Genomic DNA, 23,852 nt, shown 5'->3' with positions numbered 1-23,852 from the left:
CAGCTGTGCGTGTGCACGGTCTGCAGCGCCGACTGAAAGGGCAGGAGAAATGCAGCAGGGAATTTTATATGGAGTAATGACTTTTATCTCTCTACTAAATCACAACAGTAGCGTCGGCTGTATTTTATTTTATTTTTTCCTCCTCCTCCAGTTTTACTGCGTCCAGGGGGATGTTTTTTCTGTTTGTTTTGTTTCCCCGTTCGCCGCCCGAGACATTTTTTTCCTGCTCATGCCTTTGCTTTATAGATTTATCACTTTTCTAGGTCAAAGCAGCATCAACGTTGTGGATTCAGGCCACTGCGAAGATGCTGCGAGGTGGGTTTTAGGAGCCGGGGGAGGCTTTTATCGTTTGCAACGATAGCTGAAGAAGCCTTCGTGGGAAGACACGGCAGCCTTTTTGGGCTCTCACAGAGAAAGCAACCCAACACGAGGGGCGTCTTGACAAACTGTGTTGGTTTACGTGATCATTTCTGACGGGGGAGGAGTCAAACACGAAGCTACCATATTTAGTCATGGAGTTTTTGCCATTTGCTGCGTCAGCACATTTCCTGCAGAAACGCTCGCACTCAGGCGTCAATTCAGCTGCCAATTATCTCTCATGTTTCTGGTTTATAACAACATGTCGGCGCATGATAACAGCCGTCTCTGCAGGGCTGGGAGTTAAATGCTTCCAAAACAGAAACAGGACATGGATAAAACGGCATTTGTAGTCATTTTTATTTGCTTTTTTTTTAATTGCATACATTAAAAAAACAACACTTCAAACAAGCATACTCCACACTTTTTTGTCTTTTGGACTTCATAAATTCTCAGTAATGAAGCACAGTAGTTATATGTACTCAGTTACTTACGTACATGTGTTTTGATTGCATAAATTGCAAGCCCTGCCATTTAAATCCTGTTAAGAGGATCTAAAATTTTTTTCAAACAAATCAAATCTCAGTGGGAAAGCAAATCTGCTTCATTAAGATGTTTTAGGAGTGAAAATCTTTCATCTTGTTCAGACTGCAGTCACCTAAATACAGTAGAAGTAATAGTGCATTTGGACTTTATACAATTACGACACGAGAATCTGTGAATGCCTACATGCTGAAGTACAACAGATGACTGAAATTCTGAGCTTTAACAAACCGTCAGAGGTAAGTGCATCGTTTGGATCCTTAAGGCAAAGACGGACTCGAGGCTTGCTCGGCACAGGGAACTGCTGAGTGTGTTTACGTGACTTGATTCGGCTGAGGGAAGCGCTGATGTGCTGCTAGCCTTCTACGTCGTCCCGGCCGACGGGAAACTCTGTGATCGCCTTGGCGATGCGATCAGCTATCGCCCTGCTGCTGGCGACAATCAGCCTGCGAGACATCAAATCGAACGGCCCACCTGGTTGACGGAGAAAAAAAACAAAACTGTTTTTAAAATGTTGCGAACAGTGAACAAACAACAAACTGCTGAATATGGAGTGAGAGCCCGTGAAGCCAGGATCTCACTGGGCTGTGAGTGATGGGGGCTAGTTAGCGACTCAAATGCAGTCTCAGCTAATTCTGTGTTTGCAACCAAGCAACCAGCGAGTCATGTGGCTGCATTCAAACTCATGCATCAAGTGACACCCAAACACTCTGTGGAAAGTTACTGCACTACAACTGTAACGCTGCCATCTTTCTGTAAGATCAACACGAAATTCCTACAAATTGTTAGGGTTTACACGGTCAGCTGTTGAAGGTGTGTTTTAAACAAGAAACTGCCTGTCACTTCTGCAGAACCTGGAAGGTTTCGATAATAAACCACAGAGCGAGTAATACGGAGTCTGTTAGCTCTTTACTGCGACATCGACGAGCCCAACGAGCAGCACAGATGTGTTCCTTTTTGGAGTTCATTGTCAGAGCAAGAAACTCGATACGCCAAACAAGACAAGGCCTCGGCGTCTTATTTCTGCAGCTCTTTCTGAACCAATACGGGTCTGAATTGTTCTTGGGACAGTTCCCTCCCCTGGGACCGGTTCACCAAGGCCCCAGGACCAGCTTGCCCTTGGCAGACTGGATCAAATAGCTTAGGAGTCCTGATGGCCAGGCTTACATGATAAACAACACAGTCAAACATAGTTAACTATAGAAATAATCTTTACTATCAGTTTTGTTTATATCACCATTTTTTTTTAAATAAAACAAAGTTTCTTGTTTATAATGTTCCATTATTCTACTTAAGACATTCTGTTGTATTTTGCTGCCTAGACAAACATTAGAATATGTCAAAATGGGATTTTTCAGCAAGCCTGGGTCCAAAACCTAAAATCAAAATTCTGTTTGGAGCGCAGAGGCACCAGCCGGCACTGCCTAACCTCCGCTTCCCGGGTATTTATGAGAGGAAAGACGGACTATTGGTAACAATTCATAATTCATAAAACAATAACTTCTCTTCCACTGAAACAGCAGCAGCCAATTTTCACAGCAGCGGCGCTCTCCTCCAGCAGTTCTCCCTGCCTTCATTTCGCTCGGTGACTCAGCAGTCCACGCCGGCTTCAGCCCTGATTGCGAGGAGCTCGCGCTCTCCCACCTGAAACGTCCATGATAACTCCCCCGGCTTCGGTAACGATCGCCGCCCCGCCGGCCATGTCCCAGCAGTGGATGCCCATGTGGTAGTAGGCGTCCGCCGAACCGCACGCCACCAGACACATGTTGACAGCCGCACTGCCCGGGCAGCGGATCCTGGGAAATAAGAACGTGATGCTTGTTTCCAGGTTCCAAATGCTCATTTTCATCTAATTAAATCTCATTTACAAAGAAAATTCTTTTTTTTTTTTTTTTCTTAAATCACATTCAGAAGTTGTATTTGTCATAGTTAAGAGTCTAACTGCTGTGCTGGATATGAATTATAATATTGTTTCGAGTTTTTTCTCTTTAATTAGAGCTTGCGATGGTAATTTTTCTTCTCAGAGCAGCAAAATGAACAACAGGTGGCTTTTATTGTGAAGAAGCCACAAGAAACCCAATGTAATGGTCACGGAGCACAGCACAGACCAGACTTATTAACCAAAACAGTGTCTAGAGAACACATGGTGATTTTAAGCATGTTTTCTTCAGCCACAGAAAGCTGTTACTGCAGTCTTATTGTGAAGGGATCATATTTGTGTAAAATTTGTGGTTTCTATTACAGTGTGCTTTGACAGGGCTGGGTTTGAATGATTATAAACAACTAAAGCAACCTTGTCTTTGTTGTTTTCAAATCTAACGCCACCAGTGAACCCAGAGGTCAGGATTGCTGCTTGTACGTGTGCAAATATTTACCCATGAACAGGGATGGTCAGGATGGTCCTGATGTTGGCCAACAGGGTTTGAAAATGCTCCGGGTCGTTCTTGAAACCCATTTCAGTCAGCACCATAGACTGGTTAATATCTTGGATGGAAACAATAAATAAAAGTCATTTATCTGCTTTATTCGCCCCCTTGAGCAAACAGTTTTACAAGCAGACGTTCGGCTCCACCTAGTGGATTTGTTTTGTAACTGCAACTCCACAGTCTTGTTCAATTTACAGCCTTAGGACTCACCTTGTTGTCCGGACACTTTGATCGGGACTCCGTTGCAGAATGCTCCCTTTCCTCTCCGCGCCGTGTACATTTTGTCCTCGATGCAGCTGTAGACAATCCCAAACTCGATCTGAGGCCAAAACGCAGCACAGAAAACTGCACCGATTAATGCAAAGCGGGAGGAGCGCTATAAATAGAACAGCAGCTGTATAAAAGCAGATTGTATTGTTTAGAAGTCCGCAAGATGACAAAGGGGTTAAAGTCTCTTTATCGTCGAGAAATCACAGCAAAGAAACGTGGGATTTGCACACGTTGAAGCTTACCTCTTTCTTCACGGTGAAGCCGATTGATACAGACACAAATGGGAACCTGAGCAACAGAAACGAACAAATAAAAACATCCATTTAATGAACTCCCTTTAGATTCGAGCTCTGAGGAGTCAGTTTCTATTATCAGTTCAGTTTCATCTGGGCTGTCTAATTATCCCTGAAGACAATCCAAGAGAGGACAACCCAAAAAAAAGGGAGCTAATTAAAAGATAAAAATAGTTACACGAGGGACGAAGATTTATATATAAAAAAAATCTCTTCCATTGCAGTTATCAAGCTTTGAAGAGAGGACTGAACAGAGGTTAGTAGTACCTGTGGACAAAGTTGGTGGTCCCGTCGATGGGGTCGATGATCCAGGTGGGATTGTCGGTTAGAACGCTGGAGGCGCCCGCTGCTACTGACTCCTCGCCGATGAAGCTTCAAAATTAAAGACAAGGAAAGAAATAAACAATATTTGACCTGCGATGAACTCGACTCAGTTCAAAAGTGGAGGCGAAGGTTGGGTTAGGGTTGGATGATGTGGACTTTGTTGACTCTGGTGTTAAACGCGGTGAACACCTAGCTCTATATTCATCTGCAAACTTAGAAAAAGGCCAGAAAAAGAGGCTGGCACGGGCAACAGCTTGTCAAAGTCTCCCGTTGTCATAGAAACAAAATAGAGACCGCAACATCCTCTCAAGAGAAAGAAAACGAAACAATAAATGATCTGAGGAGGCAAGGCAATAACTTTATAATCTTCACATCTACATGACAATATCCATGTTTTTAAAATGATTTTAAATCTGCAAACGTTTTTCCTATTTCATGGCAGGTCGAAACGTTGAACATTTGTTAAAAATAAACACGAGTTCACACGTCCTTGATTTAATTTCTTTCATTTTGAGCATAAAGTAACAAAATCAAGCAAACCAACAACAAATCTTTCTGTTTCACATTTAGAAAAAGGGTCCCTGCAGTGTGTTTTGTGCTGCATTTTGGATTTTATTAATTCCAGTAACTGAATAAAAGCTATATTTCATCTGAATAAGTAGACATTTACAGACTATATTTAGAGCTTAATTTTAGTGTTAATCCTCACTTTAAGTTTCCTCTCTTCCTGTGCCTTACATTCCAGTGATCCAAACTGTGGGACTATTTAATACTAAGTGTGTCAAACTCAAGGCTAATGAGCAAGATGTAGCCCATGTTATTACTTCATTTGGCCCAAAATATAGTATTTTATATGTACGTACTATAACTGGCACCTGGATCTAAACTACACACACTACTAAGACTAGGAATTTCAGACTGCGCTAGAATAACTAGAGTGCTGTCATGTCAATAAGGGCTTACAAGTCCTCATTAGTAATAGTAAACAGGAAATTATGAAACCAGCAAAGAAGGAAAGAAGTGTGGTTTCAGAGCTAACCTTCTGGGACATGCAAATGCTTTAAAAAGAAAAGCTTCAGTCACTTTCTGTGCTGCTAGTCTGTTTCTCTATCGCTGCACATTTTCACTTAAAAAGAAGCACTTGCTGCTGATTTGATGCAGCAATTGGTCAGCTTTAAAGCCCAGAAAATTAAGTTTGGATTCTTCAGTTATTTGTCTGATTTTGATGTGGACAGAGCACCAACGAACGTCCACACGGAGCTGATTGAACTTGTGCAGATATTAGAGAAGAAGTCAAATATCTGGCATGAGGTAACATGGGTTCAACAGAGCACATCAGAGCAACAGAGTGTAAAATAAAACTTACACAAGCTCTGTGTAGGACAGGAAACATGAACAAAACAGCTGTGGGAAAACAAAGAATATATCCCTGAGATTAAATTAAAAACACAGCTCTTTTTAAATAACAACTCAGCCGGCTCGTTGGTTCCTTCTCATGTTGTGGTTTGCCAGCGGAAGCAGGGTACCTGTGTGTGGGGTATTTCCCCTTTATGGAAGAAATAATGAGCTGCTCCACTTTCTGGTCCGTCTCGGTCACCAGGTCAACCGGCGAGCTCTTCTGCATGACGGCTATGTCCTTCTGGAGCGCCTCGCGGATCATCTGGCAGGAACACGACAACAACAAACTACATCTGCTGCTCTAAGGAACCAAAAATGGACTGTTCTGGTGACATATCACTACATCTTTATGACTTTATTTAGTCTGGCTGCTCCTCACATATGTTATAAGACATCTATGATTCTGATCATTCAGAATCTATTGGAAACTTTACATAACAGCCTTTTTAACACACATAATAAGTCATCTATTACAGCAAACAAATAAGCATTTTTTTGTGACCATTTCTTTCTGATGTAGCCTTTATGCGTATTTTTGTGCTATTTTGGTCCCTTAAATGCATTAGGTGTGTGTTAAAAGACTTCCTGATAAAAGTAACAGAACTGGCTCTAAGTGCACAAAGTTAATCCGGGTTTCCGGATCAATCCGAATCCAAAATAGTCTCCTTAAACCGTGTCTCCTTACCTTCCCTGCCTGTTTGGTGACCTCTACACAGAAGTCCATACATTCCTGCCAAGCATCACTCATATTGAAGCAGGAGAGGAGCAGATATTATGCTGAAAAGACTCGTGGGAGGAAGCACGACTTCCCGTAGTCGTTTGTGGAGTAGTAATAACACTTTAAGACACGAATGATGAGATGGAGTGAAGAGTTAGCTTTAAAAAGGCAACAAAAAAGAAAACAAGAGAAAAAAGATTAGCTTCTGTTAGCTTGTCAGTTTACAGGAAACCATGGGTAGGTTAACCTAATTAAAACCATAAAAAATATATCAAAATAAAACAGACAACAATAAACTCTGGCAATTAAGCAGTAGCTTTAATTTGCGTTGTCAAAATTTAAAAAAGCTAATTTTACCGACCTGCAGACTACACTGACATGCTAACGCCTTAGCATTGAGTTTTAGCTAAAAGGAGAGGGTGGGGCTAAACAAAACGCTTCTTTCATTGGCCAATCAATGACTATGGAAATTAAAACCTTTGCTTTCATTGGCTAGAAGGCTATCACGTGTGCGTACAGTAACCAATTAGATCTGAACTGCGCTGTCTTCATTACCCCAGAAGTTAGGCTGCATGTTAAATGTGGATGAAAACAACACTAAGAATTTATTTAGTAGGACTTTATTTATTTTTAAATAGATCTGTAGCTTAAGCTCTCATACCGTATAACAAACTTCAATGCTTTTTCTTAAGAATATTGTAAATAAAATGATGAAGGGATTCTCTCTGCTCTCACAGTTTCTTGCAAACCTGTTGTTCTGCCAGGAGGTGGCAGCAGACACGTTTATAATCACAGTAGGAAAACAATAGAAGGCAATTCTTTCTGATTGCATCAACAATTATAAATAACATCTCTCCTATGATAAAAGTTTAGAATGAAGTGAAGGGCTCTGCCTTTATGAGGGGAAATTGATCAAGTCACAATTAAATAATTAACAAGCTGGCCTTATTTATATTATTTCAAAGTAGGATGTTTATATTAATTCTCCACAAAAATACAGTGTAATTAGACATTGAACTGTATCGTTCAGTGTTTAGATTTAATCATAAAGGGATTATGTGTTTTTTCTATGAGTTTTTCTGTTGTTGTTGTTGTTCTAACTTGTAAAAATACCAACAACAAATTATTACAGAGCTCTAACTTCATAATGTCACAAACACCCACCATGTTGTGTTGTCTGTATTTCAAGCTTTAAGCACATTTTACAGCTCCGAGCTTCTGCTTTGTGGGAAAATGTGAAGGAACGGCTCTTTTGATTGTAAAAGTTGCTGATCCCCGGGGTAAATTTAACCTTTGGCTCAGCACTTTTTGACAAAAAGACAAATTCAATCTTACAGAAACACTTTTACTCAGAGTGCCAAAAAAGCAGTCAGCTCTATTAGCCTGAGGCACAATCTCCTTTATGCTGCAGGTTTAGCTGGAAATGGCCTGTCTGTGAGAAAGTCAAAGCTATAATTTCCTTTAAGCTGTTGTGTAAGGTGACTGAAAACAGCTGGGCTTAAAATGTATTTAATATTCTGGGGCAAAAATGACTAAAACCAAAAAACAGACTAGAGAAAACACAAACTAACAAAGAAATAAATGCAACAAAAATAACACAGAAGCAATAAATGCAAAAGCATTAAAAAAAATCAAAGCACATAAAAGCAAATGTATAAAATTAAAATGTAAGAATATCCAATATCCAAAACATAACAAATATATAAAAACAAACACAGGCTATTTAATTAAAATGAATAAATTCAATAAAAAATAAGCTCTATCAAATAAATAAGTTTTCATCTTGGTTTTAAAGGCAGGGAGAGTGCTGCTGTTTCGTACTCAAACAGTGATCTGATTCCAGAGGAGGGGAGCCTGAAAATAAAAAGCTTTCCCTCCCATTCTAGTTGTCGAGATTCTTGGAAGACCTCCATGAGATCCAAGAAACCTGGTGGCAGTCATTTAACGTCTTTGTTGGCTGTTGCAGTTAATCTTATAAAAACAGCACCGACTGTGACTTTTAAAAAAAGGGAAAGATGTTTGAAAGTGCTGCTTCTTTATTCAAAACTGAATCCGGTAACACCCCGCATGGAAATCATTACAATCACTCTAAAACAAAAAAAAACACAGCAAAATGTCTGAAATCATCTCCAGTGGATGTTTGCCTGTCATATCAGAATCTATCCTTCAGTCTGTGGTGCAAATGTCCCGGAGAACAGCTTGCACTTTGTTCAGGGAGATTCCTGCCAGAACCATAATGGGAGTCATGAGGATCTTCTCTTTGCAACGGGAAGCCTGAGAAAACCCCCGTCTTCATCTGTCCTTTGAGACGGTCTGAGGGTTGGCAGGGAGATGTGTTTGTTAACTCGTAAAAACCAGCCTGTATAGTCGTTATTTCTGAGTGGAAGGTACGCATCAAATCCTGGAAACACATCAGTGACGTTGTAAACATATATGAGGAGTCCAAACGGGACGTGGGTGAGGTTTGGCATTTTTTCCGAAGATTTGCCAAATTATTCGTAAACGCCTGTTTCATTTCAAATAATTGGAATCTGTTTTTAAAAATGTGTTTCAACCGCCTAATGCTAGCTCGTGGAATTCTAGTAATTTATGTACAGTGGGTTTAAAAGGTATTCAAACCCTCTTCACTATTTTGCAATTTTGTTATGTTGAAGCCTGATGCTACAGTTTGCTGTTTTTTTTCTAACTAATCTACAATCTGTGCAAGTTTATTAAAAAGAAAAGACAGAAATATCACATTTACATAAGTATTCATACTTTTTCTTTGTACTGAGTTGAAGTACCTTTGGCAACAATTGGTTTCTTCCAGATGTAAAGTTTAAAATTTCATCAGAACTCATAATCTGGTTCCGTACAGTCTGACGGTCCTTGAAGCGCACCGAGGAGAGGCTTCCATCGAGCCACTTTGCCAATAAGGCCCAGACTGGTGGAGTCCTGCAGTTATGGTGGTCCTTCAGGAACTTAGTCCCATCTTCACTCAGGAACCCTGAAGCTCAGTCAAAATGATCACTGGATTTTAAAATACTGTGGCATCAAGCTTTGGAGAGTAAAGGAGGAGTCAATACTTTCTAAAGCCAGTCTGTCTTTCACAAGCTGCTGCCTGTTTGGACCGCTCTGGAAAAAAGACAATGCAGGAAAATGTTAATTAGTTGGATGTGTGTCAGCCCTAGGCAGTTTAATAGTTGGAACTAATCCTGCTGCCAAATTCAAAGTTGTGGTGTGTTTCCTTCTTTACAGGCTCATCAGTCAAAAAGTGGTTTGATTTCATCATCATGCCTTCGGTGACATCTGCTTCCTTTGTAACAATCAGCATCACCATATGTACGTGATTCCCTCTGACTTTCCCACAGTGTTCATATCGTCATCCCTTTACTTAGGATCTTGTTTACAGGAGAATGAGCCGCTCTCACATGTAGTAAATAATGTCTTTGTGACCATCCCAAAGGGTTTAGTACTCTTCCGCTCTGCAGGAGGCAGGTAGGAGGACAGCTTGGGACCACCCCTAACATTAAACCCATCGTGATTGGAAGATGTTTCACTTACACCACTCTGGTTAACCCCAGCATAAGGTAAGGTGGACCTCTATGGCAAGCTGTTATGTATTTATTTGATATCCTTTATATCAAGCAGCATTTTTTTAATCACTAATTCACAACTACACTGCACCTGTTGCACATTTGGTCGCACTAGTTCAACAAACACTTTTACAAGTACCCCCCCCCCCTTTTTTTTTTTCCTAACTAGCAGCCCTTTTGCCCAACTTGTTGGACCAGAAACCATACTAGTCACCTATTTTACCTATTTTACCACACTAGTAGCCCAAAAGTCTCAACTAGTTGGCTTTTTAAGACACTAGTAGACCACTGGACCAAACTAGTCAGCAACTGTGTTGTACAACTTAACTAGTAAGCTTCAAACACCCTTACATGTTATCTAGTCAACACAAATATATGACTATTAGTCGACTAGTGACTGTCCAATGTGCACACTAGTCGACTAGAGCGACTAATAAACTCTAAAATGTCTACTAGTTGATTAGTGTACCTACAAAGCTGCTACTAATGCCTACAATGTCCACTGTTTGACTAGTTAAAGCTTTTGGGGCCTCACTAGTTAACTAGTGTGCATAAAACATTGACTAGTTACCAATGAGACTGACTTCAAAAGTTAGTCAGCTGTAGATGTAAATCCAATGATTACTATGTGAGGGTTTCATTCGAATCTGACCACCAGTTCATGAGATATTTTGCTAACGCACGAACAAAGACACACACAGACGAGGGCCTTCAGCAACTAGATCCATTCAAGAATATTCAAGTGATAAAGTGAGATAACTAACAACTTATTGCATCCTTAAAATGTCATCAAGTTAAGAAAACGTCAGCCCAGTTTCCACAAATCCTTTTTCTCTTCGGATAAAACCTCTAAGATAAGCAAACGCCTTAGCAATTATAGAAATTCGGGCAACCTTTTCTCTTAAGATAAACAAGCTAATCGTAGTTTTGGTTGTTCCCAGTTCGGTTTTGGTCACATGTTGATTATTGTCTGATGCCTCCCTGTCCTCTGTCTGGGCAGGTATGACTGTGAAGACATCTGGAGACATTTTGAGGAGGCAGTTGTCCATCAGTCCTCGTGCAACGTGACAGAGGAACATTATTATGAGATGTTCAACGCCATGCCACAAATCTGGCCGTGTGACAGGGTCAGAGCAGGACTGGAGAGGTTTAGATCCAAGCAGTTGTTTATAACATTTGCACTAATACTAGTTTTCTTTCCTCTGTTTAGTTCCTTTTCTGGAGTAAAACCAGGACACTGATGCACAGCTTTGCAGCTGTTTTTCGACACTTTTGGACGCTGGAAGACACGCTGGTTGGATACATGTTTAATGACCTCATCTGGTGTGGTCAGGAGGAAGACTCTGGTAGGTGGGGTTTAAATATTACAAGACAAAGATCTTAAAAAAATTAATCTGGATCTTTTTTATTATGCCACATACAAGACAAATGATATCATCTAGACCTCTATATTTCTCTATAATATATATTTATTTGAATCTAAAATTATACTATATATTTATTTGATGCAGACTTTGATTTCAACTCTTGCCCAGAGTGGTCCACATGTGGAACTCATCCAGTTTTCTCCTTGTGGAAGCAGGCCTCGCAAAATGTGAGTCCGGGTTCCCATACCAACATTCTGTTCTTTTTATCAGCTGCTGCGGATAAGCTCTCGTTGGACTTTATTCACTCCTGGTTTAGTTTGCAGAAATGGCATGCGGCAACATCACCGTATTGCTGAATGGGTCTATTGCAAACGCGTTCAGCAGAAAAAGGTAAGGAGACAACGGCTGACAGTTCCGGCGCTGTCAGATTTTACTGGCAGGCTAACACGTTTTGAACGGGTTTTTTTTGGGTTTTTTTTACAGCATGTTTGGAAGTGTTGAACTGGACGGCCTGAACCCTCAAAGAGTCAACTATGTCAACATTAAAGTGATGACCAATCTGCAGGGGCCACACGTGTGAGGAGGAAAACAAGCAAATGTTTTGGCTGATTCTTACAAGCGGTCCAATCTGGCCTCAAAAATATATATTTTTGTCAATCAATCTATTGTCAATATTTAGTAAGTTGAAACAATTAGTTAACTTAAAATGATATTTTAAATCTCCTGAAGTGGGATTCTGTGGAAAGGTTATGCACAATTAGTATCTTACCTGTTTTAGATGGCTCTTTGAGCAGCTTTAGTTTGGAGAAATAGGCTTTAAAGCCGTTCTAAACCTCACAAATGTCGGCTCACGATAAAACTGATGCACCAGTCGTGTGTGTGTGTGTGTGTGTATGTATTTGTAACTTGCCCCATGCTCCACAAGTTGAACATTGTAAACAAGTTTGTTACTATAGGTATGCATACAACCAGACAAAAGTCCAAAGAGTGTGATCATTGCAGATATTACATAAACGTCAAAAAGCCCTTGACGAACCTTTGTAGTCACGTTTTTGTCTGAAAACTGTACTCCATCTGCACAACTCTTCTTCTTGTGCCTTTCCGGCTGCATACAGCTGTTTTTTTCAGTAGAGACACTTGTTGTTTAACAGAAAACTGAGTGCTTTAATCTCTGAAGTGCAAGCATAAACAGCAACTGCTGTCTTGTCCATACTGGTATAGTAAACTCCATTACTCTTCTATCATTATTCCCCCACTGAGCCATCAGTAACATATTAAACAATTGGTAACCAAATAATAATATCCGTGGAGAAAAAAATAAATAATATATTGTGACATTTTTGTCCTTTTCTATAGAGAATCGTGCAGGGAAGGATCTATTGTAGATCTGATCCAAATCCTCCAGTCCAGAGGTTTCCGTTGGACCTGTACGGACAGTGATCCGTAAGTGAACACTGAAAAAGTTTCTCACATTGTGACATTTTGGGAAGTTTCATGAGAGGATTATCATCAACTCTTTGGTCCACAATTACGGCATTAGATAGAACTCAGGCCTATGTTATGCAAGAGAAAATTAGAAAGAAAAAAGAAACTCAGCTGCCAAATTCCAACATTTACGAGCAATCTTCTTCTTCTTCTTCTGCTTCTTCTGCTTCTTCTTTTTCTTTTGTCTGTTCCCTTCTCAGGAGTCGCCATAGTGAGTCATCCTCCTCCATCTAACTCTGTCTTCTGTGTCCTCTGTCCTCACTCCAACTACCTTCATGTCCTCTCCAACTGCATCCATATGTCTCCTCCTTGTCTGTAACATCCTTCTACTAATATACCCACTGTCCCTCCTCTGCACATGTCCAAACCGTCTCAGTCTGGCCTCTCTAACATTATCTCCCAGTCCTTCAACCTGTGCTGTACCTCTGATGACCTAATTCCTAATCCTGTCCATCCTTGTCCCTCCCAAGGAGAACCTCAACATCTTCAGCTGTGCCACTTCCAGCTCTGTCTCTTGTGTTTTTGCCTCCAAACCATACAATGTAGTTGGTCTCACCACTGTCTTGTAAACCTTTCCTTTGACCTTTTTTACCACCTTTTGTTACAAATCACTCCTGAAACTTTTCTCCATCCACTCCATCCTGTCTGGACTCTCTTCTTCACCTCTTTACCACACGCCCTGTTTTCCTGGACAATCGACCCTAAGTACTTGAAGTCCTGCACCTTTGTGACCTCAGGTCCTTGTAGCCTCACTGTTCCACCTGCCTCCCTCTCATTCACACACAGGTAGTCTGTCTCGCTACGGCTGACTTTCATTCCTCATCTTTCAAGTGCACACCTGCCCCCCTCCAGGCTCTCTTCCACCTGTTCCCTGTTCTCACCACAGATCATAATCTAAACTGCCTAAAGGCTTTTTGCACTCATCTCAAACTCATCTACACAGCAGCCAGTCAGAAAAGTAAAGAGGTAACAGATCACTGGCTGTTCTTTTAGGACGTCAACTTGTTCAATCTGAAGGCAAAAACAAATTGATAAAATACTATATAACTATCTTATTGATAGATGATTTCGTGGCTTTCAAAGTGACCTTTCAGATGAGAGCACCTGAATTAACCTAAATCCTTTTGTTCTCAGGACCCTCAGGATCCTCCAGTGCATCCAGGACCTGACGCAGCCCGACTGCAGACACATGGAAACATGATGCAGCAAAAGAGTCTTACATCCAACTGGATCGCCTTCAAACACCCCACGTTGGGCTCTGATATTTCAACTTAAAGTGTCCCTATCTTGTAGCTAAAGTCCAAAACAGACTGAAAAACTATAATAATGGACCAAAGACAATAAATAAAGGAAACAGCCCGGGCTCATCAGTCTGTGAGCTACTTCCTTTGCAGTAAGAGCACATTTTAGAGAACTGATAAATATACATATTTCTATTGAATTACTAACTCTTTCTCACAATATGGGTATGTTTGTTCTGTCTCTTTGAAATCAAACAGTAGACCTTAACATAGTGTGTGAACTGTGTAACACACTTGAACCTTTTTTTTTTTTTTGTCCTTCCACAATGAGATGCTTTTTTCCAGCCAGGATCTTGTGCAGTTACCCCATTGTATTGTGGTTCCAAGTTAAATATAAATGTGACTGCAATCCGTACTTTTCATTATGGAACAATGTGAATAGGTTAGGAGACATGTTCTCAGGCTTTCATCTGCATTCATAGAAAGCTGACAAACTTGTTTACTGGAGTCGTTAACCTCTCATTTTCTTTCATCTGACTACATCCCTCCACACGCCCCACTACTGACAGCTCAGTTTGTTATTGTTGTCAAACAGGAATCAAAAAACAATTTAAGCACTACTATGACTTTGTTGTAAGGAGGACAAGTTTCATACCACAGGTAACAGCTGTTTGCTTGGAGCTGAAAACATGTTCAAACGTGCACTATCCACAGCAAATGGTGAACTCTGCTGATCGTGTGCCCTTCATCTCCTGCATGGTACGTTTTAAATAAATTATAAGCAAGCATTTTGTATAAGTATTATAAGCTACAATACACATGTGCATCTGTACATATGTCATCAGATGCTGGTTGACAGAAATGAGGAGTATTTGCCTCACTCCTCTGGCTTCCAGTAGCTTACAAGATTTATTTTAAGCTTTTGTTTTTAAAGCTCATAATGGTCTGGCCTTGTTCTATAAAGGATATTTTACATATTTCTTCTAGAACAACCAGTCAACCAACTAAATGGTCCAAAAGCTAAGCACATGAGAAGAGCAGATTGTGCTTTTTGCAGTCGTTGGGTTTAATTTGTGAAATAATTTACACAACTATATAAGAATTTCTAAAAGCTTGGAAACCTTCAAGTCTTTTTGTTCTCATTTTAGCTCAAGTATGTGCAACAAACTTGATTTTACTGATCGTACGTTTTTGTTGAGTGATGTCACAAGTTATTAGTTTGTTATTCTTGATTTCAAATTTTGTGTTTCCAGCATTTTTATGTGACATCAGTTAATTACTTTTAGTGTAGTTATCATTTTGTTTTTGCCACTTTAATGTAAAACTTGTTTGTTCATAAAATGTCTAAGCTGTGGTGCAAATGCGTCTAAATTACATGCAATTAAAACCTTAGAAATGTCTCTTGTTCTAACATAAATACCCAAAAGAGATGTAGAAATCATAATGCAAAAAAGTCCCCAAGTTATTGAAATATCCAATATTTTGCATGTGTTTAAATAACAATAATAATTAATAATCACACTCAAGCGTTTTCTTGCACTTCACAATATTTCAGAAAAAAAAATCTGTTTTTAATTAATTAAATCATTACTAAACAGTGGGCGTTCTGTACATTGAACGTGAGGGGATTTAATTTATTTTAATAATAACATTTTTCTCCTTTTACTTGTGGGTTATTGAATCAAGTTAAAACAACTCCGTACCTTTTTTACCAAGCCGTCCTTGAACGCAACAGATTCCTCACTTTAGAGTCAACGGGGCCGCGCGCCGGATCGCTTTATTGGTTCGCGTGGCCGGTGTTGCCAGGTATAAGGTAACTTTCGTATTTAAACGACAGTTTTAGGTGTTAAAAAAAAAACAAATATGCAATAGCTTTGACATCTCTGTCCCTGCCTTCACCTCCACCACTAAGCAAAAAAGCGCGCCCCCCGCCCGCACATATACGACAGTTTAGGTCAAAACGCGATAGTTTTAAAGCAGCAGTACGATAGTTCGTCATTTTCTATTTGGCAACCCACTCCACACTATAAATAGCGGTCCGAGCCGTAGTCATATAGCAGTGACAACAAACACCTTGTGAGCGGAAGTTCGTGTGAAGAAATAGTTTTTGTTTTAATGGAGCAGGGGGAGTTCGGTGGTCCGGGGAAGAGACGGAGGAGATGTAGCTTCATATTGGGCGTGCTCGCTGTCCTGCTTCTCATCGTCATCCTCGCCGTCGTTTTGGGACTGACCCTGCGCGAGGATAGCAATGACCTTAAGCCTACATTTCTCAACAGGTGCCAACAGTTCCAAGTGTAAGTGTTGCTGCTTTTTATTTGATTTTATTTGACTCATTCATTTATTTTTACTGTGCGTGTATCATGGGAGTGTCTCAGCCTGATAAGGTCAGCTCAGTGTCAGAATAAAGTAAATTCTAACAGCACAAAATGTAGTTTTGTTTCATTTTAAGCCTGAACCAGTGCAGTCAGAAAACACCCACCATGTCCACTTCTTTCTGTGTCAAGTCACTGTCGACTGGAGATAGGATTAAGGACAAGCTATATTGGCTGTTTTGACCTACCTTGACACACACTAAAAGAGTTTCTACAAAAACATTAAATAATCAAGTTTAATGCAACTTTACAGTCACAATAATCCCTCTGAGTTTTGGTGATTGGCCCACATGTTGGTCCATTTTGACTTGTTATTGACCGCCCTGTATCGTTTAAACTTGAACTAGAAATAATTTGAATATTCTTGTTACAGTTTCAGAAAAGAGGGACAGTTTAAATCAGCCCTTTTTTATTTTGTTTTGCTTCACAGACTTTCTTGTCACTCCTTTTTAAGTGGTCTTGATCAGTAGTTTTCGCAGGGCTTCTGAAGCGTCTGTCTGTATGGTTTTTTTTTCTTTAGATTTTCTTTTCTGTTCAGTCTTTGTTCTGGACTATGGCGGCTTTTTATTACTCGTTCTCTACAGCTGGTGAACAGCTGCAGCCAAAAAAAACTGAATCGTTTTTGGCTGCAGGGGAAAAACAGAGCGTAAAAATTCAGTTGGAAATGTTTTTAATTATTTTTTTTTCTTCCCTTGAGTTTAGGAGTTGTTTTGTGCCTGAATGATTTACAAGTCAGAGTTGGGGGAATTAAAAAACCAATACTAGCAACAGTTTTTCTGAAAATGGTCACACCCTAGCAGGGCCGTAGCCAGACTTTAAAAAATACTGAGGTCAACCACTCATTATCCCCCTGCACATCAGTTCCAATGAAGACCAAAACTTAATTATATAGAAGCATTTATTTAAAACAAGTGACTTGAATGTGTATATGACATGTGTTTGTAAATCCATGGGGCTCAATGTCATCTGAAGCAACAGAGGACTCAGGGCACAACCATGATGACTCACTGAAATTACATGAATTAGTTTATATGAATGTTGATTCAAAACACAAGATTTTACCTTTTTATCAAATTCCAGTGAGGTGTTGTCGTTTTGGAGCTGGACCAGTTCTAGTGTGGTCCAGATGTAAAAAAAAATAAGAACTAAAATCCCCCTTTATTGAGGTTTCACAAATCACATACTTGGTTTAAATGTTCTGCAATCAGTGCAGAATAATCTGCTCCAGGTTTGAAGTGTCTAGGTGTTGTAGTTTTTTAACTAGAGTAGATTAAAGATGCTGACGGGAGTGAAAAATTAGGTGGAATCTCCCTTTAGCCATTTTTCGAATCGGAAACCAACTTCAGCTTCGTGGAATTGAAGGAGAATATTTTCAGCGAGCTACCTCGGTTGTGTTTCACCGTAAGTGGCGCTCTTCTTCTTCTTCTTCTGGTCTTTATTTTAGCAGAAAGGTACGCAAAGCTGCACTCTTCTTTGTAGACATTGAGTTTGGCTGCAGCTGCACACAGTTGCAGCGCCTCCTACAGTAAACTGGTGGAGCTACGCAGAGAACCACTCCATTCAAAAGTGTTGTTTTGATTAATTTTTTTTATTATATACACAGCAGAAAAACACTGAGGTCCGGACCTCGGTGTCCTCAATGGTAGCTACGGCCCTGCACCCTAGACTGAAAATGCAAGAAAAATGCAATCAGAGACCTTCAGAAAACCCCATATTTTATGTTTCACCCTCCAGAAAAAACTGCCAACATGCATGGGAAGTGTTCCAACAAGCCTATGTGGACAAAGATCCCTGTAACGTTTCCATGGAAGCCTACGATCCCTTCATTGAGGCAACCAGCTTTACACCTTCGTGCAACAGAGTAAGAATCTGTTCACTCAGCCTGTTCAGATGTGTGTGGTGAGGCGGAAAAAAAAAAAAAGTTTAACGATGTCATTTATTAACTGTGTTTGGGGGCTAGATGATGTTCTGGAGCAAGACAAAGGATGTGGTCCACGAATTTACTGAGAAGAAAGAGTGTTTTCAGACCCTGGAGGACACTGTTCTGGGATCTGTCCTGGACGGGCTGACCTGGTGTGGAAAGAAGGGCAGCTCTGGTAAGAGTCCTGAACAAAAATATGTCCCCCCCCCCGTGACTGGTTTAGTGTATAGAAAGGAGTAATGGTACTTGCTTGTCCCTACATGTCAAATGAACATGCAAAACATGGGAGGCGTTCCTGCGACTTTCTCGCCGCGAGGCGACAGCTCTAACCGCTGCACCCCCATGCCGCTCCCCACTGATATTAATTATATCCTTTTCATGAGAGATAGTTAAAATTCTGAAAAGTGCTGCCAGTCTTGTCTGTGTTGCTTTTTACTTTTCATATCAATTATTAGAACTGATACTGACAGTAGTTAAGTTTTTGTTACTTTTTTCCTGTTTCGAACCCACTGAGAGGTTGGGCCATCCCTCACATCAAAAAAGGCATAAAACACAAAACTGTTTGACCATAAGGGTTTGCCATCAAATTATGCTTGTTTGAGCAGGTGTTTTAAACTTCTGTTTGGGGGGAAAAAAATGCTGTACTTTTTCAAATAAAAGATGAATTCTCATAAACTGGAGTAATGCTTGTTAGCTGAGTTGGAAAAATCCAAATGAGGACGCTGGATCTGAGTGAAGATCGGGAACTTTAAAAAAATTTAAAAAAAAAACACAAGGCAAACCAGTGAACGGCAAAAGAGCCAAGTGACCAGGATAACAGGATTAACAGGAGGATCTGACAATGAGGTGAACCAGGAGTATAAATACCGGAGCGGGTGATTACTGAGTGAAGCGCAGGTGAGCTGATTACAGATTAAAAAGTAGACACGGGTGGAGCTGGGAGTCAGAACTGCTGAGGAAATGTGAGGGCTGAAATTGTACAAGAACACAAGGAAACTCGAGGAAATCATACTGGGAACAGTTGACAAAATCCCTTACGTCGTGACATTACCATACCTCCTCTAAAGGTAACATCTCACTGCACTGTACCCCCGTAGATTAATTTCTAAACGTGTGGGAGGCCGGGCAACCAAATAATGTCTGTGACAGTTTTGCAAGTGGTGCACATGACAACAAGCTACCTTTTTTTTAAAAGTTAGTGACTCAAAACGTGGCCATTTGGTTGTCTGGATGTGCTCTGAAGTTAATACAGTAAATCAGTAAATGGGGCGGGTGGGGGAGCAGAGGTGGGTGGGTGTGCTCCTATGTGCAATTGGTAAAATGCAGAGAACAAAACTGACCGGAACACTAAGAAATCGGTGAGACCGCAACAAAAAAAATACAAAATTAGCCCATTTTCTTGCAAATTGAGGTCCCCTACCAGCCTCCAAGTCTACAACCTGAAAAGATGGCTCCTGATTTGCCGTGGAGCCGTGGTCGGGGTCGGAGCTGTCGCTCTCTTTAAGGGACAACTGCACGCCCCCAAAATGACCCGCTCTCCTCTTCCCAAGTGACAGGATCAGATCTGAGGAGCCTCCAAAGCTCATCGAGATTCCTCCTCCGCCTACATCATAAATCCTAGCCGTTCCGGGGTTGTTTACGAGCCAGGGCTTGGACAGGCGAATCTCAGCTACTCAAAGTTTCCTCTGAGGACATAACTTCCCATCGACAGCATCAGAAAAAGTCTTTACTGCTTGAAGGGATGCTGTAGACAGTAGATTAGATAAGTGAGGGGTACACCCAGATGTTGTTGGGGTTGTAGAGACACAGCATTGGCATCGTAGATTTATTTTTTTGTTGTTGTTTGTGGTTTGTTTTGTTTTTTTTTGCTCCCCAGCTAAGAAATTCAAACTTGCCTGCTGGGTCCATTTTGCGGTCAGATCCTCCTGTCGTGAAAGGCGAGGCGAGGTTGTTGGAAAGTTCCAAATGCAGACACACACACACACGGGGAAGCAGGATCAGGATAAAGATCTATAACTTTAATCACAAAAATCCGAGGCAAACAGTGAGCGGCAGCAGAGCAAAGTGACCAGGATAACAGGATTAACAGGAGGATCTGACGACGGACTGAGGTAAACCAGGAGTATAAATACTAGGAGGGGTGATTACTGAGCAAAACACAGGTGAGCTGATTACAGATGAACAAAACTGACCCGGAAGTTAGAACCTCTGAGGCTAAAATAAAAGAACATGAGGAACCTCAAGAGGAAAACAAATAAGATCTCACTCAGATGTTTTGGCTTGACAGTGCTATCACATGTGGTTTGTGTCACCTATAACAGTGGCCCCCAACCTTTTTAGCTCCACGGACCGGTTCATTATCAGACTGTATTTTCACGGACCGGCCTTTAAAGGTGTTGGATAAATGCAACAAAATAAAATGATACGAGCGGCATGAAAACGGGGGTATTTTTAAAACATAATAAACGTAAATCCACTGTGTACTCTCAGCTTTGTTAGCTGCGTCCTGGTGTTGTGTTATCAACATGAATAACACCCTCTCCTCCCCCTGATGTTCTCTGGTCAGTATGGCGAGGTTTAAACATGCCCTTCAAAATAAGATGCACCACAAATATAAAGTGCACAAAGAAAACAACTCACCATAACGCTGAATCAGTGGAACCCTGTGCCTGTTTCTCAGTAACCAGATGGTCCCATCCAGGGCTTCCAGAGACGTTTGTTTTTTACTCATTGTGCTGCTTGTGGGTTTGTTTTTAGCGGTAACGGATCACGTGACCTCGATAAGCGTTCTGACACGCATCAAGAATGAGTCATAGACGGATGTAGTGGAGAGAATCCGGTCAGTTTTCAAAATTAATGTCGTTCAGACTCAGAAAATTAAAAAAAAAAGTAAATACTGTAAGTTAATTATTCTTTCTGTGCGGCCCGGTATCAAATGACCCACGGACCGGTACCGGTCTGCGACCCAGGAGTTGGGGACCTCTGACCTATAACATCCCTTCGGGGCACTTTATTTATTTATTTTCAGTATTTTGTCCCCTCTTGTCTTTGGTCCAGCATCTTGCCACAGTGTCCCGTCGTGTCGGGTTTGTTCCCCAGCGAGCAGCTCGCCGACGCTGATTGTGTTGCTTCTGTTGCAGAAACATTCACCACGGGCTGCCCCAGATGGACCGACTGCATCAACAACCCCGTCCGCTCGTTTTGGAATCGAGCCTCGGCCGCTGTGAGTCAAAAGCTACAATCTGCAGGTTCTTCCATCAGAGAAATACCACAGCGAGCGGTGCTCCGTGCAACACAGATGTGCTCCGTGTGGATTTTGATGGAGACGACTATAAGACCCAAAAAAAAAGAACAAAAAAAAAAAGGTTGCACTGCCCGGATCTTCGTCAATGAGGCTTTGTGTCGGTCTCCATGGAGCCACATTGCACAGCTCTCTCCTGAGTGAGCACCGGCCCACACAGAGAGGCCCTGGTTTGGTTCGGCAGCAGAGACACTCTTAGCTCAAACTAAAAACAGGCTCCTGAGCCACACAAAAACTTGTTTTCATGAGAACAATCAGGTAAAGCTTCAATAAAACCCGCGCAGATCCACATAAGCTGTGGTCTGAAGCGTTCAGGAAATCAATTTTGCAAAATCCGGTGCAGCAGTTTGATGCCGAAAGCTTATAATGACAATAATAATGTATATATTTTGTTTAAACCTGCAGTGTACTGTCCTTTAACATCCACTTCCTGTGTGCAGTTTGCAAACGTTGCTTGTGGCAACATCACTGCGATGCTGAACGGTTCCATCGCCACACCGTTCGACTCTTCAAGGTCAGCCCGACAGTTTGATGCTCAAACGGTTTTAACATGAAAGGCGCTGCGTTAGTCTTAATAAACCTCTGTCACTTTTACCTTCAGCATTTTTGCCAGCATCGAGGTGGGGAACTTGAAATCTGACAAGGTCAACAACCTGAATGTGGTTCTCGTCACGCAGAAAAACGTTGTGTAAGCTTCGTTTCCTTTCCTCCGATCACACCATTTCCCTGGATTTTTACGATTCACCACATTTGATAAGTACATAAAAGTCCTTTTTTTTTTTTTTTGTCTGCAAAATTAAAAAGCCTGTTTTTTTTTTCTCCTTCTTTAGGTCAAACTGCACAAATCAGTCCTTTGAAAACTTGAAGTCTAAGCTGGCTGAGGGAATTAAATTCAACTGCAAGGAAGTGCCTGAGTGAGTAACGGGTGTAAAAAAAAAAGAGCTGATTATTTGGATGTTTCTGTCTTCTTACAACGCTTTGATTTATTTATTTTTTCCCTTCTTGCCACAGAACCCAGATCCAGGAGTGCGGCTCCGATCCGGAGAAAGCTTGTGGTTCCTGCTGGTGAAAAACACCTCGAGGCAGAAAACAAGAGATTTGCCTCACTTTTTTCTTCTTTTTTCTTTTTGTCTCCGTTTAAGATTTCTATAAGCAAAACTACAATACTTTTATACTTGTAGGGCAGTTTAACACAACAGGTAATCTGTTTTTGTTTTGTTTTTTCATAAAAGTTGTGAAAATATGTGTTTACAATTTTAGGATTTTATAGATCATTTTTTATTATTATCATGTTAAAGAGAAACGCTCCTATACGGTATGTGTTCAAGTGATGAACATGAATAGTGAAAAGAGTGTTTAAATGTTAATATCATGACATTATAAACTGTTCTGTCCACTGAATGACTGAGATGGAGATAATAAAAAGATGCAGATTATTTTCTTTCATCTTTATGATAGATATTTGAGGGTTTTCGTCTAAATAATCAGTTGTATAAGCAGTTTTTAAAGTTCTGTTTTATATGTGTTTCTGTTGCTGTCTCTAGATGTCCTCATTTCTTCTTCTGTGATTTTTTTTTGCCATCATGCCGTGTGCTCCCCCCCCCGCACTCCCAGTTTTTCACGTCCGGATCTGTCACCTCTCACTCGGTCGACTTGTTCTCGTTTTTTTTAGTTTTCAGAAAGTTTCATAAATCTCCTTGTATTTTTTTTAACCCAGTGCCTCCTGACTTCACAGTTTATTGGTTAAAAAAAAAAAAAGGCATCAAGAGCACAACTGTACAACCTTTTACTGCATCGTCAGTTTCTTTTAATAACAAAACCAGAAAAAAGGGACAAGCTGTTGGACTTACATTAAATACTGTAGCCCATTAAGAAACGGTTCTGTAGTGACTTATTAATGTGAGTGTAAATGAATAATCGTGTCACAGAAGGTAATAAAGGGAGCTTTATGTCCTAATCAGTCACTCATTTAAAGACTTTTTTATCACATCTTGTTTTGGAATTCCTGTAAATGATCCACGTTTGATTAATTAAGTTTAATAAGAGATCATTTAAATGTTTTAAACCACGATCTGCAGAAGTGACCCAGTGATCCCATGCCGAACACTTTCTTTACTAATTATTTTTATTCTAGTAAATGCACACTTTTCTTTCCCACTTCCTATTCTCCTAAATAAGTTAAAACAAGAGCATTTTTATTTATGGTAACTTTGAGGTCCTCTGTGGGCTTTTTGCAGTTCTTTCAGGATTCCAGGGATTCA

The 23,852-nt window shown here is 40.6% G+C and overlaps 3 protein-coding genes across 5 annotated transcripts; 2 read left to right on the top strand and 1 right to left on the bottom strand.

Annotated features, from left to right (window-relative positions):
• Window positions 1–699: 699 nt before the first annotated feature.
• On the bottom strand, window positions 700–6,776 carry LOC108230259 (inositol monophosphatase 1). Of its 3 annotated transcripts, none has more exons than XM_017406319.3 (9): window positions 6,691–6,776; window positions 6,297–6,449; window positions 5,740–5,873; window positions 4,157–4,261; window positions 3,839–3,884; window positions 3,537–3,645; window positions 3,276–3,384; window positions 2,545–2,696; window positions 700–1,374 (listed from the first exon to the last, which is right to left on the bottom strand). In XM_017406319.3, exons 2-9 carry the CDS (start codon window positions 6,357–6,359, stop codon window positions 1,256–1,258), a joined length of 837 nt encoding a protein of 278 aa, XP_017261808.1. In that variant the 5' UTR covers window positions 6,360–6,449; window positions 6,691–6,776; the 3' UTR covers window positions 700–1,255. The 3 variants fall into 3 exon arrangements, with proteins under 3 accessions (XP_017261808.1, XP_017261807.1, XP_017261806.1); XM_017406318.3 differs by having other exon boundaries at window positions 6,297–6,487; window positions 6,691–6,768; XM_017406317.3 differs by having other exon boundaries at window positions 6,297–6,753.
• A 1,868-nt stretch (window positions 6,777–8,644) lies between these two features.
• On the top strand, window positions 8,645–14,504 carry LOC108230372 (ADP-ribosyl cyclase/cyclic ADP-ribose hydrolase 1-like). Its single transcript, XM_025003882.2, has 10 exons — window positions 8,645–8,786; window positions 9,567–9,650; window positions 9,775–9,898; window positions 10,905–11,031; window positions 11,115–11,250; window positions 11,416–11,498; window positions 11,588–11,661; window positions 11,755–11,847; window positions 12,628–12,714; window positions 13,891–14,504. The coding sequence occupies exons 2-10, from the start codon at window positions 9,602–9,604 to the stop codon at window positions 13,955–13,957; spliced, it is 840 nt and encodes a 279-aa protein (XP_024859650.1). The 5' UTR covers window positions 8,645–8,786; window positions 9,567–9,601; the 3' UTR covers window positions 13,958–14,504.
• A 1,533-nt stretch (window positions 14,505–16,037) lies between these two features.
• On the top strand, window positions 16,038–23,548 carry LOC108230245 (ADP-ribosyl cyclase/cyclic ADP-ribose hydrolase 1-like). The gene is made up of 8 exons (XM_017406293.3): window positions 16,038–16,291; window positions 18,104–18,230; window positions 18,330–18,465; window positions 21,431–21,513; window positions 22,032–22,105; window positions 22,193–22,279; window positions 22,422–22,505; window positions 22,603–23,548. Exons 1-8 carry the CDS (start codon window positions 16,113–16,115, stop codon window positions 22,658–22,660), a joined length of 828 nt encoding a protein of 275 aa, XP_017261782.1. The 5' UTR covers window positions 16,038–16,112; the 3' UTR covers window positions 22,661–23,548.
• The last annotated feature ends 304 nt before the right edge of the window (window positions 23,549–23,852 follow it).

The sequence above is a fragment of the Kryptolebias marmoratus genome, linkage group LG21 (assembly GCF_001649575.2).
Source record: "Kryptolebias marmoratus isolate JLee-2015 linkage group LG21, ASM164957v2, whole genome shotgun sequence".
Classification (NCBI taxonomy): Eukaryota; Metazoa; Chordata; class Actinopteri; order Cyprinodontiformes; family Rivulidae; genus Kryptolebias; species Kryptolebias marmoratus.
The sequence above is the reverse complement of the archived record's forward strand: the minus strand, read 5'-3'. Positions and strand labels throughout refer to the sequence as shown.